Genomic DNA, 18,295 nt, shown 5'->3' with positions numbered 1-18,295 from the left:
TACGCACTGCTGCTCCTGCCCACCTGGCTACGGAGGCGTCTCTGTATGCCGCGTACAGAGGACTAGTATTTAGAATTAAAAACAACATCCCCACTAAGTTCCTTGACATCGAGCTTGATCTTGACACCGACCCAAAAGCTGAGAAAACTAGATGCTACAACGGTTAACGAACATCTGGCAGACCAGCTGGGATACATCCCAGGTTAGGATGGTTACTAGACGATTCCTTCCTGATGTCACCTTTACATCCTCTAATTCTGTCCAATCCTGGCTTTCCCTCACCATGGAGACTTCCTTCCTGGTTACTGGACATGGCTCTCTTAATGAAAAACTGCACCAACTAGGCCTCTGCACGACTGACCTGTGCTACTGCGAAGCCAAGGAAAACTGGAGGCACCTCCTTTTTGACTGCATTCTGTACGAAGATTTGAGGCAAGGTTTAGTGAACACCATCCCAATATCTGAAAATCAATTAACCAGTTACTCCTAAACCCCGAACGTTGATCTGCTCTTCGCAACTTTGCTAAGGAAGTCTATGCTAGAAGGAGGAGATCATAGAGTGGTCAACACCCCTGGAATTGGGCCTGAAGTGGATTAGATAGTTTTTTTTCCTCTCTCTCTCTCTCTCTCTCTCTCTGCATCTTCCTTTATTTTTTATTATTTCCCTGAAGTGTAGCTATGTGAGTTTATTTTATATATTTTTTTTCTTTATTTTTCTTCTTTTATTTTTCCGTTTTTTTTTCACTCTAGTGTACATATGCCAATATTCTCTCTCTCTCTCTCTCTCTCTCTCTCTCTCTCTCTCTCTCTCTCTCTCTCTCTCTCTCTCTCTCTCTCTCGTAAAATTTATTAATTTTATATATATATATATTTTTTTTTCTCCCCTTGCGTTTTTTTTTGGAGTCAGCCACGCCAGACTTTTTTATTTAATTTTTTTATTTTTATTTATTATTATTATTTATTTCTTTTATTTTCATCAATATTATTATTATTTATTTATTTTTTATTTTATTTTCCATAAGCTGCAACCACGGGTGGTTTCTTAAAATTAATTAATTTACCCATTGGTAGTGATACTGTTCTTCACAGAGACACGAGGCGGAGTTGAATAGACGTTCTAGGTGCCGCCCTTTACAAAAACACATGTCCACGTGTGATCTGCAAATGGAAGTGGACTGGTAGTGAAACCGCGACGAAACGATCCGGAAAACCTCCGAAAGCTGACGGAATGAGACAGGTGAACCCTGCAAAGAATCGTCCACACGGAATGTAGGTCGACGTTGTCGCAGCACACCGACCCGCAGTGAGACGATTGGGACACATGTCAAAACCAGTACAGTGCGCAGGACACTGCACGGTTACTACAGTCGTGCAGCTGTCCATAAGCCACTAATCATTCTGAATAATATCAGACGCAGTCTAGCTTGGTATAAGACCCACCGTTCTTAGACCATAGACTAATGGAGAGCTGCCTATAGGGAACCTCTGCGATGACTTCGATTGTTGGGTGTGGGTGAAGAGAGAGACTGCACAAAAAATAGCTGTACTGATCACAGCTTTGAATGCCGAATAGTGAAAAATATCGGAGGACATTTATAAAAAAAAAAAATAAAAAAAATGGTGGAGAGTGTTCCACGAAACAGAGGCTGTAATAAAGGCTAAAGGTTTCAGCACCCGTTCATTTGTTTTTCTGTAAATGAATGGTTATTCTAAGATGCAGGTTACCAGATAATAATGGTAGGGCAGCATTTTGTCAATCCATGAAAACATTATAAGACTGTATAATTTCACTCGTTTACATCGGGAATAAATTAAAAAAAGAAAAACAACAGCATGATTGTATAATAACTACCAGTGGCGTAACTATGTTATGACGAATGGGTCCTCGGCCACGGGTGCCCGTTTCATAGGAGTTCCCAAATAAAGTAGCCGAACTTAATTTATTTTAAAAATAACAGTTATTGTCTAAATCAGTTATTATTATAAAAGCCTGTAATTTTTATATGAATGTACTATCTTATCGATAAGAATTTAATTATAATTCACAAATATTAATTATTACAATACAATACAGTACATTTAAGAAATAAACGCGCATCTGACAGCAACAGTACACGTTATTTATAGTGTACATCAGTTGTTCGAAGGAAACCCCCCAAATTTCTCTAGCTGAAGACAAAAATGTCTGCCACTACAATCAGCATCAACCGCGCAGTGGTACCCAGAAGCCTGTTATAAGGGCGATTTTTTGTAGGGAGAGGGAGAAGCTACTGCCTTTTGTTAATCATTCACAAGCGTGTTTTTTCGGGGAAGGTCTCTTTCTGTTTTGAGAATGCAGGTACTTTGCATCATGCTCCTTTCACGGCCTTAACTGTTGTTGAAATACGAACAGTTACTACTCTATTGCTTTTCAGTGGTTACTGCCATCACACAGAGGGTAGCCAGTAATGACGATAGATTTGCGCTATTTATAGTGCAAAGTGTGTTTAGATAACCAAACATTAAATTACCAGCACAAAGTACCACGTTTATCTCTCGCCAACGGTTGAACTCATCAACTACTATAATTACACTTTTGTTTTATCAGAAAATTCAAGTAATCGCTCAAAGTTGATGAATTATGAGTTATAAATTATGCACGTTTGGGAGTATTTATTATTCCCTTCCCCGGTGACGTATTATCTCGGTAGACAATGGATTAAAGAAACACGGTATTGTACAGTGACTATATTCGTCTAAAACACATAATCCATTTAACTTAGTTAACTGCATCAGTTGCCACTAGATGGCAGCACCAGACACACAAGAATGCTAGTTGGCAACGTGTAGGTGCATTGTGTTTTACCGAAATAAATTTATTTTTATACGCGGTATTGCCACCCAGCAGCCAGTGGAAGTAAATTTGGATCACAAAGGATCAGTTCTGTAACCCCTCGGATGTATAATGGAGCCAAATCTTGTCTTAGAACTCGCCGAATGGCCCAGTACTGAAATAGTACATAAAATATACACAAGCACTTACACATTTGTAGGAACTCTCCTGAGCTACACAGGATCATCATGCAATCAATTAATTAGGCAGTTCCGTTTTAGCGTACAGGAAATTAACGCCACGAGTGGTCATATAGTGTTAAAATGGGAGTCATATCATTCTGAGCACCACGTTCTTAACGTTGGCCCCAGATAACCGAGACAATCGTGCCTGTTTTCTTCTGGAATTGATAAGCCAAGGTCAGGAGGTATCAGTATATTGCAAGTGTAAACGTGATACTAACAGATGGTTCGGGCATATCCGGTTTATACTGCCATAATAGATTGTTCGGACCGATTTCTTCCATAATCTTTTGAGGAATTAGCCGTTAATTTTACACTTGCCACTAGAGGGAGCCACACAGTATTTATTGTTATAATTATTATTTATTTATATTTTAGAGGACACTAACTCGGGTCTGCATACTTTGTAAACAAACGCCTAATCCACTGGGTTACTGTGACAATAAAGAAAATAATACATTACAACGTAAGCAAAATAAATGAGTACTTTTTAAATTTAATTTCTTAATGCGGAGATTAAGTCTGAATTAGGAAGGGATGACTTCATTTATTTTTTAATAAATACTGAATTTTTTTTAAACGTCGAAATTTTAATAAAATTTGAAAATGAAGGCCTCCCCCTCCAAGCTGTATGTACAGTATTATGTTTCATCCTGAGAACATTTTCCAGAAACGTTAAAGATAATTTCTTTTTAATTTCGTGGTAAGTCTTATTTTACTTCAGTCTGAAGTAGCTAAATAATAGTAATATAAAAAAAAAATAATAAATAAATAAAAATTAAAGGAGAGAGAGAAGCAGCACCGGGTGGATGTCATAACATGACCTCTATTCCTGATATTTGCAACAAACGTGGGAATGAACTTATTTTGACTTTTTTCATTCGGTGAGACGGCAATTATAGTTCCTTCCTTTGTCCACTGATTCGCGGTGGAGTTTATGTTGTTCCAGATTGGGAAGGTGAGGTCAAGGCAAGTTTAAATGCATGCGTGTGTAGACTGCTGTCTCTGCAGACAATGCGATGCCCGTTAACCAGTTTTGTTAGAAGGCAAAAAAATCCAATGCTGGTCTTTGGGGAAACTAAGTGTACGTGTAATGGCATTGTCGGTCAGATAGGGTCAAGTTAAATATGAATTTTAGTCCAACGTCTTCGTTGGGCTAAAATTCATCTGTTCTTTCAACTCGAAGGCATATTCTGTAGTTCTTACGAGACCTTGCCTACAATTTATTATCAGCATATTTATTAAAGAAAATGAGATGGGGGGGGGGCGGTAAGAATGTTTATGAAATTTGAAAAGGACGAATATTTTTTTCAGCCAGTGTGGTTTTCTTTCGGGTATTCCGCGAACAGAACAAACCAACCATTTGAACGGAGGTTGCAGAGGAGAGTACCAATATTTGGCCAACTGATTTGGAGTGCTTTTATAACGGCGAAGGGGAATCCGCTATTACAACAGGTCTAGCTGAAATGCACAAGGAGGATTAAGAGAACCGGTGGAAAGTCTAGCTGAAATGCACGAGGAGATTAAAAGAACTGGTGGAAGGCAAGCGCAAACAGCGTGTTTGAAGTTCGCTTTCGCTAACTGCAAAGCAACGGTAACGTAACTGTGACCAACGGAAGGATATAAAGTTCTCCGCCAGATAGTGGGTGTATCTTAATTTTAGAACGCCACCTGTGAGCGTGAATCATAGGAAGGGTGGCGGAGATGTTAGTCATGCGACAGAAGGCGTTTCAATATCGTCGATGGAACTCTGCCAACGTGTACAAAAACCTTTAATTTCAATGCCGCTTCCGCTCCTGAACAGTAAGGTCAAATGTACAATCGGGACCCTTTTCACAAACGTCAGCTCGGGCTACCTGTAAAAGCTTTGGAGAAAAAATAAATCCGCCATTTGTCTTCTGAGGAACATTAAACAAAGGTAAAAATGTCTACTAGAAGAGCTCAGAGTGGTAGGGATAGGGAAGGAGGTGAGAGTAGCAGCGAGAGAGAGGGTCGTCAGGGGAGTCGTCAGGGGCAAACTCTCTTTAAGGAGAATTCTGCTAGCATTCAGTTTATTTTTATTTGCTACCATTCAAATGTCGTTTGCTGGTTTCTGAAACTGTATTCGGATTGGTTGGTTGCTGCGTCGGAAAATTTATTTTTTTCTTTTCAATTTTGAGTATCGACTACTGAGCCAGTCGTACGATTTATCGTGCATGTCTATACAAGTGTTCACGGGTTAAAAAACCTGGGATGATTCGTGGGCGAATCCTCTCTCACCCGTCCGACGACTGCTAACTACAGCCCAACTCAAGATGACTATTCGTAAATAAATGCTGACATCGTGATGTCAGCATGTTTATCTCTCTGTACAAGGCGGATTTGTAAGAATATGAAATCTAAGTATACGGCGAGCAGGTCCTTAAATTTAACTGAATTTATATCATATTATTCAACGTGTGCTTTAATTTACGTATTACTTTCCTCCATGACATTATAGTGGGTGGGTTAGCCATTTGTAACTAGTTTTGGTTTGTTGGTTGATTTTTTTTTTTTTTTTTTTTATCAAGGCAGTTAAGCCGATGAGGCATCAAAGTACTGTGTCTATAAAAATAATGTCATTCTTAGGTCAGTTTGCTTGTAGCCAATTTGCTGATGAAAAACCAGTTTCCGGAAGAAGAATACTTCTAATCCAAGCTTAACGCCGACTAACTCAGTCACGTGTGAAAAAGCCCATAAAGTCCCTACCGTCACTGCGCTACCTCGAGGGCTGAAAAGTTTTTGGAGAGTCTTTTGTTGATTGGAGGAACTCAAGACTTTATCCTGGGGTTGCAGTTACCCATTCCCAGGCAGAGGAAGTGGCATTTTTTCACATCAGTTAGTCCAGGTTTTTCACTTCGTACAAGGTGCAAATCAGCCTGCGATCGCATGCGCTTTAATGGATCGTTGATTTTTTTTTTTTCTTCTGAATTATTTAAGATGGCGGAGACATTATTATTCAGTTTATTAAGCTTGATTTCACCACCTGTACAGCTGGTTGGCTAGAAGGATAAAATAAAGATACTTTTCCACTTGGAAGTATTTTAGATTATTGGTATGCAAAGGACAATTAGAATCCAAACAGTTCCAATAACTAAATAAAGTTAGATACGTTTCGAATTTCAGTATCAAAATCCCTCTTCGGGCCTGGATTTTTGGACTTTGAATTTATATAACTTGACAGTGTGAGACCAAACTGTACTACTGGAGTTCCAAACTGTACGACAGTAAGGAACTCTATCACTCTAAAGTAAAAAAAAAAAAAAAACTCGCACAGTGTGTCCTTTGACTATCAATAAATGAATTAAAATACACTGTCCAGTCAAAACATTACGACCACCTCCCTAACACTGTGCATAGTGTTAGGGGAAAGGAGCCTCCATTGGTTTCCCACATCTGCTCCATATGAACTCTGTGGAGACAATATCATTGTGAAAGCCAGAAAAAAGTGTTGCGTTGGGTTCTGTTGGTGTTCTGGCTTTTGATCGTAGGGCCCTAGTGGGACCCCACGTTGCCCGCACACACCGCTAGGAAGTAACCAGGCTGCCCATAATTCTCTGGCTGATCTTTGCCAGGGTCGCCTGGGCTTTGGCTTCGGGAAGACAGTCACCACGCAGAGCTGTACCTGATCAGTCACAATGAATAGGTAGTTTTAGCATTAAGAGTGGGGTCGAGAGGATATGAGGGCTCCAAGAGATTCCCAGGAAAACATCCCCCTTACCAAAACACTGCCGCCACCTGCATGCTTACGTTGGAACAGAACATCGGAGTAATTCCTCTCTGCAGTTTGTCGCCGTACCCTCCACCTGTCATCCACACGGTACAGCAGGAAACGTGATTCATCGAAAAGACAACTTTTTTTCCAATCGTCAACGATGCAATGACGCAGTTCAGATGCAAAGTTTAGGCGTTGTTTACGATGGTTGGCCGTAAGTATGGGTACCGTGACTGGGCCTACTCCAGTGGCCCATATGGAGGAGGGTTTGTTGAATCGTAGTCTGGAAAACACCGCTGGTCATTTCGAATGGTTAAAGGCCACAGTCAGCCGCGTTCCATCGTTTTCCATCCATCGGCTGGTACAAACGGGATAACCGATGTTCACAATGACCATCAATGAAGCGTGGGTGCCCACCATTAGTCCGGCGACGGATGCTCTGTCCACTACCCGTCCACTCTTGGAACACAACTACACCACTCTGAATAGCCCACAAGATTCTCAATTTCCGTAATATTGCCACCCCAAGCAGCATTTATAGCACCGAACACCTTTGCCTCACGTGCTTTTAAAAGAAGAGAGGAGCTTAGACTTGCTAATTTTGGATAATTTCATCAGGAGATGATGATGATTGGATACTCATTGTAACCAAATATACCCTGCTGGACATTGAACGTGTTCCTGTATATAGTGTAAATTCTTGGTGTTCTTCTGAAGACGTGGAACCTATTTATAGTGATTGGGGTAAAAAAAAAAATAATAATAAATAAATAAACAAACTTATTTCTCCGAGGAAGTGCCTGGAGCAATGTATACAAGAGATTACACATAATTATATCTCAAGAAACCTTGCTGATCCTAGCTTCTAGGATGGGATCCTCCATGGGATTATTTCCCATAGCATGAGAAGTCAGTCCACTTCTTCACATCTCTTTCCTTTAGTCTTGCTTTATTTCTTCTACCTTCTAACTATTGGAGAGTTCCTCTGTTTGATCCTCCTCTCTTCTATTCTTTCCTACCTCTCCAGCTCCCAAACTTCTCCCCTTCCATCCTAATTTGGGCTCTCTCGGGTATTTTGCCCTGGTTAGTCCAGCAAGTGATGGTAGATCCTGTTCGCCTCCACGTGGCGGGGATGGGGGTGGAACGTGGTGACCAGGTGCTGCTACTTTCCATCTGCTAAGAGCCAGGTACCGGCCGAAAACATAACAACACACCACATCACTACACTTACACATCCAACACACTACATAAAAATCACATGAATATCCCCAGAATACTGCCACATTAATCATACATTTTTTGAATTCGGTCAGATCACGTCCCTTGCCCATATCAATCAAGTACATAGAACCACACGCAATGTACCTGCAGTATCACATTTAGTAGTTCTCACCGCGATAGGTCTCCACCAGGCAGGGAGGAACAGCTTATTGCTAAAATATCGGGGTGTTCATAATGTTTTGACTGGACAGTATACTTCACGTGGAAAAGTGTCATTTATACTACCGTTTAGTAGTATTCCCCGTAATTTCCTTCGGAAGTTTAAGGATTACGATAAAGGAAAACAAGCATGGGATATACACAAAAACCATCGAAAGTGATCAAGACAGCATAAGAAATATTGCAAACCAAAAAATGTTTTTAAAAACAAAAAAGAAAAAAATTTTAAAATCTTCAATAGAACAGTATTTGAGTTTTTTTTTTTTTTTTTTATGATCCTGAAAGTGTCGTTATGAAGAGTTTTTGTGGTTTCTTTTTTTTTTTTTTTTTGTACATTTAGTCTTATAACTATACAAAAATTTACGATCTCACAAGAAAAATCCTTTTGGAAATAAAATGGGATGTCCCAAAAACACTTAAAAGTTTGCACGTAACTTGCAGGTCCAGTATTATAAGGCCAATTTTGGTCTTTCAAGATTGCCTTTATCAAAGAAGCTGTAAACGTATACCAATATCTGTCACCAACAGAGATTCTCAGAAACCGTGGAGCGTTTATAACTTAAAACACGAAACTGGCCGTTTACTTTTTATTGTCCTTCAAATTTACTCTCTGACCTTGAACTCTATTACCAAACACAACATAAATGTGGGTAATTCCGAAAGGGGAAGTACCCCTTTCGTCTGTGTTTGAATTTATGCAGAGGTGGTTAATAAGGCCACGAGACATCAACACATCGCGTTTGCATGCACGATACAGTCGGCATGACTATTTAGCGAGATAAAGAAACCGACTCTCAGAGAGGAGGGGGAAATAATTAATAAATAAATCATGTAACTCTTTCTGCCTAGGACTGACTAACTCGGTCACGCTGGTAAAAGTCTATGAAAGTTCGTCCCAATGTTCCTCTTCCAATTCTACTAACTAGTTAATTTTACATTTCCACGACAGATGGCGCTATATCGGATAACACATGAACAAAAAATAAAAACAGTATTCACTAAAAATGTTAAGTTAGCAGAGAGAACAGACCTCAGTCAAAGATTGTTGATACCCTTGGACTGCTCGTGACGCAGATAGATGGGACTGGCTAAGTGCTAGTATAAGAATATAGCTGAGTAACAACACAGCTGCATGTAACCTTGAAATGCATAACTAGATTGTAACTTCTGTCTTAATATTTCACTTAAATGTGTTGTTTTCGTATCTCAAGGTTTCAACTGTCGAGACTCAAAGCTTATGTATATATATAAACACGCAAAACATTTAACGCCTCATTTTAAACATACGTTTCAGTAATTACAACATTAGTGGACGACAGAGGATAGAAACTGCTCGAAAACGAATGAAAGTCATTGGGAAATACTCATAAAAGACCATTTGAAAAGGTGCCAAATTCTCTAACACTTTCTCTCTCTTACAAAACACTTAAAAATGAAAAGCTCGTAAATCCAAAGCCGTGACGGGATATTGCAATGCACGACAGTTACTAAGAAGTGCGCCAGTTCTGCGTAAATCAAAATTAACATCGACAAATTCCATAAAAATTATTCCATTAAAGAAAAATTAACATTTTAAACGGTAAGGTTTTCCAAGAAGGAGGTGGGGTGGGAAAACGCTCAAAACGAACCCTCTGAACGTTTCATTTATTTTTCTCTCTCGTACGCATGCGTCCTGAGAAAGTGAGAAACACGATGGAATGAGTCGTCATCCCATTAAATGTTATTCTGAATTCAAGGCAGACGGCAGTAATTTAGTTGGATAATTTGTAGCGATCTGATCGAGCGAGGTTTGCATTTCGAAAGATTCGTACAAAATTTAATTAGCGAAACCCCTGATGCGATAGGCAAGATAAAAAAAAAAAAAAAGAAAAAAGAAATCTAATACAGCGTAATGAGAGTTCTCTGACTTCCGTAACAGATATCTTATCGCTACTACAGCTAAAGCTAAGCTAATAAATATATCCGGCTTAGCTAGTCCCTAGAGGGCAGCACTGGACACGCTAATGAAATCTTCTGTTGACTTTTCATTAGGCCTAGCGAGTAAGGTGACTTGTAAACAGGGCTCGCCGGTGGTCCATTTGAATTTCTCTTGGGTTTCGTAAAGAAAGCGATAATTAGGAGTAGAACAGAGATGCGATGGAAGGTAGGAATGAAATGCAGCTTACCGGTACGCTGAAGTAGGGATGCGAGTGGAATAAGAATAATTTGCTGTTTCACTAACGTCTTATTTTATCGACGAATATTTTTCACTGATTATAAAGCAAAGAATTGTCACAAACAAGCGTTTACGTGGATGTGTCGTCAAAAAATAACAGTATACGTAAACAAAAACCTCATAAACAAACCGTTACTAAGGCTACTACGACTTTTATCATTTTCTGTCTCTTCAAAAATGATTTCATTGACGCTCTATTTTGTGTAATAATAATAAGTTAATTCTGGTCACGCAAAAATTATTAAATTGCATAACAGAATGCAAGAGGACGCCGCGATAGATCGAGTGGAGGACAAACAGTTCAATTGGTATGCTTGCTAGGTTTTGAATGAATACCAACGTGTTCAATTCTCAAAATAAGGGGGGAGAACCGGATAAAATATTTCGATGCAATATGGGTGCACTTTCTCGAATGGAAAATAAATGCTATTATTCTAATTGTAGTTAGAACCGTCTTTCGTTTTGTAATAATAATAATGTTATTGTTAATCCCGATCAGTCCTCGAAAAAACAGCTGAAATAAGTTTAATTAGTATCCCCCCTCTTTATTTCCTCTAGCACTGTAATAATCGTCTTATTAAGAATTAGAATTTTAGGTTGATATCAACTAATCACATACCAGTGATTATCTATACCAGTCCATAAAATGCGAATCTTAAACTGCTACCATCCCGTAACTATAGCGAAGCTACTATTTAAAACATACATCTAAAATTAGACAGTCGAAACTATCTAAAGATTTTCGTCCCAATTTCCACTGGCTGTTCCCTCATGAAATTCTTTGTAAAGTGGATATACCCAGCAGCAACTGAGGGCTGCTTTTCCCACCACCTTGTCACTTCCATGCAGGTCTACAGCAGAGATCCAACTTCAAATCTCCTCGATACTCCTTGGTTCAGCAGGTCCTAACTGACTGCCAAATCCTAATTGAAAATTATTTTCTTTGATATCAAAATCAGTATTTAGTAATGTATCAATTCCAGCTCTTATTTTAATTTATTTTTGAAAAGAATACGGCAAAATACCTGATTTCCCAGTACATATACTCGAAAAGCTACTTTAACTGAGACAGATAATAATCTACCGTGGATCCATGTCTGGAAAGGTGCACCTTAAGGTGGGGTATTATCATGTACTGTGATTTTGGAAATCTTGAAAAAAAAAAAGAAAAAAAAGTATCCTAATTTCAGCTAATGCGCTGATTACTTTAAGCTCTTTGGGACTTCGAAGAACTGTGACGCACAGCGATAATAAACCAAAGAGTAGCAACAGAAATCAGACAACCTAGAGATGACAGGGCTACAACTTAACCACATAGTCTGCCCTGCAGGAGGCGGGTGAGAGAAAGCTCATATTTTACGAGGAATGATATCCAAAGCATCATGAACGGAACATCTGCCAAGGGCGAACAGGTTGCCAGAACTAGAAGCCAGCGTATGGAGCGATGTGTTACACCCATACCACTATATTCCTCTGAGATACAGTTCTCAGCACCTACATGCTACCAGAACAAATTCCTAGCGATGGACGAACTGCAGAGCCAGTAATTCATTAACCATCTTGAGATCCATCTTGTAGACAAACAAACATGACGTCCTGGAGATATCTGATATTTACCAAGAATACTTCCAATCTTAAAAAACTTGTCTGGTAGAATAGATTCTTCCTCTGTTAAAGGCATTATCTAGAGGGGAGGGAAACAGAGGGAAAGACCCATCAAAGTGGCACCTCCTCCAAATAATGATATTTATAAACCACTTAGGTTTAAGGAACATGTTTCTAGGGAATACCTTGAAAATACTTATTGGCAAGCCAGCCTATAGGATCAGAAAATAAATTGCGCTCTTTCCCTCGTGCTTCAAGAATAACATATAGTTTGAACTGTCGGTTCCATAGAAGAATAACTAATGTTATAAACCTAGATTTGTATGTTCTTGTCTCTGTAAATGGATAGGAAAAGATTAATTTTGAGCGTTAACAGCTGCGTATAAAATTTGTATATAAAATGCGTAAATGTTAACCGAATAAAACTGTACACAAACTTACTTTTAACTCTAATAATAGTTCCTGTCGCTCTGCCTATATATGTTTAATTTATGAATTAATCTGTACATGCCACGCAATAACAGATATTGATTTCATGGGATATTTTGTTATTCTTTTATAATACTCTTCTTTCTTTTCGGTGGCGAAACACCAAAATGGTTAATAAAAATTAGTTTAATAATAAAAATAAATCTTGGCGATGAAATAGACGAATACTGTTTTCTAGAAGGCCGTGGATATTTTGCCACAAAAAAAAAAAAAAAAAAAAAAAAAAAAAACGGTACTTTTTATTCCTCTGAAGTAATGATGATCACGTCACGGTGCGAATAGAACCGTCGTGTGGGAGCACGAATTGAAACATCACATGATCTGCTTTGTGGATATCCTGCAACGACGTAAAACGTCCTTATTGGAGAAGAAAAGTGAGGCAACTGTCTTCCGACCCACCTCTTAATTCGTGGTTGAATAGAGAGAGAACGTGTGATTCCATTATGGCAGAAAAGACAGCTTCAAGAAGAGGAAAGAAGGACGTTGATGAGATCATCCTATTTTATGATAATTATTAAATGGTGGCTTGATCGGAAGTCGTTGTTGAGAATAAGGCGATAAGGAAAGTAAAACTAACTGTAATTCCTAGTGGCAATATCTCGCAGCGCCCTCTTGCAATAAGACGGCAGGGACAGGTCACTATCGGAGGATGGAGACCCCGAGAGAAGAAAATCACGCATTAATTAATTTTCCAACAAGTGTGGGAAGAAACCAGTTAATCCATAAAGTGTGAACATCTACATATATAGAAATAGAGAGGGCCAGGTTTGTGGGTCTGGCCCAAGGTAAACGAGGTGGCTGCTGGATGCAAGTCTGCATCTGGCCACGTAACCTAATTTGATTTGCGTTGGTCTGTCAGACAAGTGGCAGCGCTGAACTTGTTTTAAGAGGAGAAAACAATAATATGATTGCCAGACTTCCTCCTAAAACGAGGGCAGACAGATCTGCAGGCACCCGTGTGCGGATTAATCCATCGATAACTTATATAACTCCCAGATTGAAGCGACGTTCGCACTCGTTTGAACAGCGACATCTATCGGGGAAACGAGTTGTCTTAGAATTTCTAATTTTATATGCGATTCCGTTGAACCAAAACACTTAGGATGCTCCAAATTTATACTGCTCGTTCTACGACAGCATCTTGACAGAATTTAACGACCCCTTTCATTATCACGCGCTTCCAACGTGAAAGGGTCTGCACTATATTTACATTAAGCAAAGTATAAAAGTAGAGTGCTTAAATCGTAAACATCTGCTTTCTAGGGAGGATGGCTGGGGGAGGAGAGAGGAAACGCCCTCATATTTTATCCACTACTATCGCCTGCACGCGCAAACTGAAATATACGAAGCGAAGTGATGAAACTCTCTTCAAGAAACTAATCCCTTCGAAACAGCTTTGTACATAATATAACATTCGGGAGACAGAGTCATAAATCCTTAAGTTATTACTTGATCCGAGTTGGGGGACGTGAGGGAAGGAGCGACAAAAAGCTGAGCAAGACAGGATAGGGTTGTGCGCGTTTCCCTCCATCCCTTCCCCCCGTTCCCATAGTGCATCACGTGGTATGCGACAATCCTTTTCGTACTCACCGTAGCGGAAAGTAACAGGGCTAGCAGGAACTGATGGCAGGGCGATGTTATTATCCGCGAATGTAAGTAGGAAGAGAACGTAGGAGAAGGCAAAATGGCTTTCTTCGAAATGCTTTCTAAATATTGCGCAGATAGCAACAGAGTTTTCACTGGAGCGCAGGATCAGCAAAAAGAGGTGGAATCAGTTTTCATCCCTGCGTTTTCGCTATCATATAGTTTGTTTGATTTTTTTGTGGGAGGGGAAAGAGTCACTGAGCCCTCTCTGATGCTCCTTAGAATTTCGAATCTGAGAACACATTAAGCAACACATTTAAGCTCATTTTCTACCAATAACGAACCATACAAAGCAATTTAATTTAACTGAGAAACAAAATAAGCATTACCTAATTTCACTACGCATCTCAGAAGAGCCGGATATGTCGGACATCAGCCGTCCCGAATGTGAAAGGCGTGACGGAACGTCGAAATCCATATCAGAGGTCGCACATGGTGCAGAGCCACGTCTATCCAGCGAAGATGTTCGCCATTGATAGTTCTTATCGCTCGATAGTTTTGACCTCGGGCTTAACAGTTTCTGCAACCTTTCCATTGACCGCGAAAGCCTTTCTGATAATCCGCCCGTACATTTTCGGCCGTCATGTGGTAAATAACTGGCATCCGTCTGATTTCCAAATCCTTCGTAGTTCATCTTGGGAGTGTTCAACCATTCTTTCCGGTAACAAATGTCTGGTGTTGATCGATCGGAATGGTCCATCAACAAATCTCTCCAGGACGATCTAGAGTGCGCGTCGCTTTCGCAACTCGCAACGGATGAAGCGTCCTCGACAGCATCGTCATTGGAGAAAGTCACTTTCTTTACAGGTCCAGATCTGTTATCCAAAGGAACTAATTCCGGTTTACGATAAGCCGCAAAAGGATCAGAAAAATAATCGCTGGAATTCAGTATCCCACCAGGAATATCGATTACAATCTCGTTCACATCGTAATCAGGACTGGGACTCAGAGGCCGACAGCGACTGACCTCTGTCTGAACTCCAACATTGCGGAAGATTAAGTCATAATGGTCATCTGTCAATTCTTCGTCTTCGAATTCTTGATCAGAGTCGAAATTCAAGGTGGAAGTAATTTCTTCGTAATCAGGACCAGGGGTAGTGGAGGGAAGTACGATCACCAGGCTATATTTGTCACTCGGGGGATCCATATTCACGACGGGCGCACTTCCGGTACCGTCATCCGATAGAAAGTCATCTGCTCCAGATGAACACGTGTAGCCATTAGCGACTTCTTCGGTGTTCCGATAGGGTGCGCTGCTTCTACGTTTTTCCTTCCATATTGAGTCAGTGTGATGCGTGAAGGGAGCTGCATCCATGCTCCTTAAAAAATATCGTCTAACGCGCACAACTGAAGAGAAAGTACGATGCACATCTCACGTTTACCTTCTTGTCTTACTGTCATCGCTACTAAAGGCACCGCAACACTTAATCGAAGCCCAAGGTAACAGTTAAACCAGTAGGAGATGAAATATGAGGTGCACAACAGTATCTAACGAGAGAGACGCGCACATTGACAATTAAAAAAGGAAATCGCAGCTTCTCTAACCTTAATAAGATTCGCAGTAATCGTGAGCGAGCCTCGAAAACGACCACGACAGCAGCGGGTAGATGCTAATTAAATAAACAAATATTACACACGAGTTCTGCAGGAGAGAGGAGGTCATGCGGCTCGTTCCACGGGGAAAAAACAGTTGCTGATCTCACCAGGTGTCTTGAAGCAAAAGATCCTGCTTTCTCGCAGTAGTCCGGCACTGAGATAAGGGTAGACTTATTCGACAGCTACACTTAAGGTCACGCCTTGTTGGGAAACTCCACCTGTATGGCGGCTACGTCATCGTTTCGTCAGTAGACATATATCGTATTATTTGCTGATATCATTGTTTGTGTTGAGAGAGAGAGAGAGAGAGAGAGAGAGAGAGAGAGAGAGAGATATACAACACTGTTCCGGGCACGAAAGTGTTCTACTTCGAGGAACATGGCCAGATGCCAAATTGGCTAAAATGCACGCAGTCTGTGTTTTGGATTCCTCGTACTAAGCTGGTGCTAATTAAACTGCACTTTTCGTACTCCACCATTTTAGATTTCATTTCGATCGGAAATGAGGTTCGTTGAAAGGGAAGTGACGTCATTATGGACAATAGTCAGGTACACATGGTCAATCTTAGCCATGAAGTCTCTCTCTCTCTCTCTCTCTCTCTCTCTCTCCACTTGGTTGTTGCGTCCACAGAACCACTGAGATATTGATTAGTTTGAATATTCAATGCAGACTCGATGAAACCCAATAACAAGCGACGCTTTGGCCATTAACATTTTTAATAAACATCCATTATGTTATGATAGATATTCATTAACTTCTGTTTACTTCTTAAGGAGAACAGCTATTAGAATGGACGTTACAGCCTCATCTCTTGTGCGCATGTTCAATGAGATAATCTAACGGTATCGAGAGCAAGCTTGTTCGCCTGATAGGAATTTGCGCTGAAAAAAAGAAAAAAAAAAAAAAAAAGATTCGTGTACAGGTACAGTTTTTTAAATTTATTTTCTCCCCTCTTTTTCCGGTTTTCTTTTAAGTGGGTATAAAAAAAAGAAAATGGCTGCTCGGATCGATCTTATAAACAATTAATCTTAAAGTAAAAATCGGGCTCTACTTGTAAATCTAATTTATAATTATTATGGCAAGCAAATGCTATGTTTAACTTATCCTGCCTAAAAAACGAAACGCAAAAATAAAAAAGAAGTCAAGTAAAGTTTATTGTTTATTGGGGGGAGAGGGAATAAAAAAAATAAAAGAATGAAAGACAGAAGTTGCTCATGTTGTCAAGGGAGGAACTAGATTTTTAAACTCGGCAAATTAACTGCGTGTTAAATTAACGCTGCCTGAGAGTTAATTAAAAACTTATTTTTATATATTAAATATAAAAACTGGGAGCCTATTGCTTTAGGAGCGTAAGAAACAAGAAAACTTAATTAGACAAGCCTCGAAGGTGCTTAAAAATCAACTGAAGTCAAGGTTTCAAATCAAGATCGAGTCTTTGTGAAATTCTCTTAAAAACATTTAACGGTATCGCCAGAGATAAAGCTCGCCTAAATATAGATCCCTCAGACTCTCCGGAGGATTTTACTAGCTAATTCTTCAAAAATTTATGATAATGAGCAATCCCGTACAAATTCAGGACGAATAATCTTCAATCTACGAAAGTCATACAGAAATTACGCCCAAGTAATTTACTTCTTTGTGGGAAACGGCTTTTTATTTGTAGTGCAAGCGCGAGGCATCTCCTGATTTGTTTCGCAATACTCGTGTGACACGTTTGATGTTTTTGTTATCCAGATATACTTTTCCAGAGCTAACGTACGCGGACACTTACACGCATTTCTAGGTCGAGTACGCTACCACAAAAGATGCACGATCCGTTGTTAATATCTGATGGATAAGCAATGGGGAAATCTCAAATACATTTTCACCCAACGTGGACCACCAAGGTTTCTCTCTGGACCTTGTTTCAGGGTATTTATTATGACCAAATCATGTCAGAGGAGTTTACAATCATTTTGACAATGAAATGCAATCATTAACGGTATTTAGCAGTCACGTGAACTAGAACCAGGGTCGATTCAAAATCTTTAATTACACCATGATGTACCAAGTATCGTGGTCAAGTACGTGACAATTTTTTAATTTGAATATAAATGGTACCAAAAGAGATGGCTAAGGGGTATTAACTGCCTATTTAGTATGGCAAAAGTCCATTAACAATATTGAAATTAACGAGGGATTTGGAAGCTTCGTAACTCCAGTGTCTTCATCATATTAAGGAGATGGTAAGAAGAAAGAAAAAAAGGAAAATAAAATTTCCTGGCAGCTTGGTTTTCTTAAAAGAGGGAATGAAGGATTCTTAACGTACGTGAGGTCTGAATATCTGTTTAGACAGACTTTTACCATAACTTGTATTGTGGCATTTTAAATTTAGTTTAAACCACGTAAGTTAGTGCAAATGCATCGTGTGTATACCCAAAGACTATTGTTACTAATTCTCAGTGAATATCCTACCCAGACGGCCGTTTCGGGGCTATCTTCATCGGTGGGTGGGTCTTGTATATATCAGCTCCCAATAC

The 18,295-nt window shown here is 39.7% G+C and overlaps 1 protein-coding gene across 2 annotated transcripts in view; it reads right to left on the bottom strand.

Annotated features, from left to right (window-relative positions):
* The window catches only part of LOC150078149 (IQ motif and SEC7 domain-containing protein 1-like), a 317,006-nt gene that overhangs the window by 202,124 nt on the left and 96,587 nt on the right, over positions 1-18,295 (bottom strand). The window contains exon 1 of one of the 2 annotated variants that reach the window (XM_090384956.1): positions 14,510-15,876. The exons of the other annotated variant lie outside the window; for it this stretch is intronic. Coding sequence (XP_090241082.1) covers positions 14,510-15,495 — 986 coding nt within the window. The 5' untranslated portion in view covers positions 15,496-15,876. Of the gene's footprint in view, positions 1-14,509; positions 15,877-18,295 lie in introns of those variants that run through there. 2 annotated transcript variants of the gene reach the window in all.

Source organism: Mastigoproctus giganteus, chromosome 11, assembly GCF_048544385.1.
Source record: "Mastigoproctus giganteus isolate SK-2022 chromosome 11, ASM4854438v1, whole genome shotgun sequence".
Taxonomy (NCBI): Eukaryota; Metazoa; Arthropoda; class Arachnida; order Uropygi; family Thelyphonidae; genus Mastigoproctus; species Mastigoproctus giganteus.
This window is presented reverse-complemented; position numbering and strand designations above follow the sequence as displayed.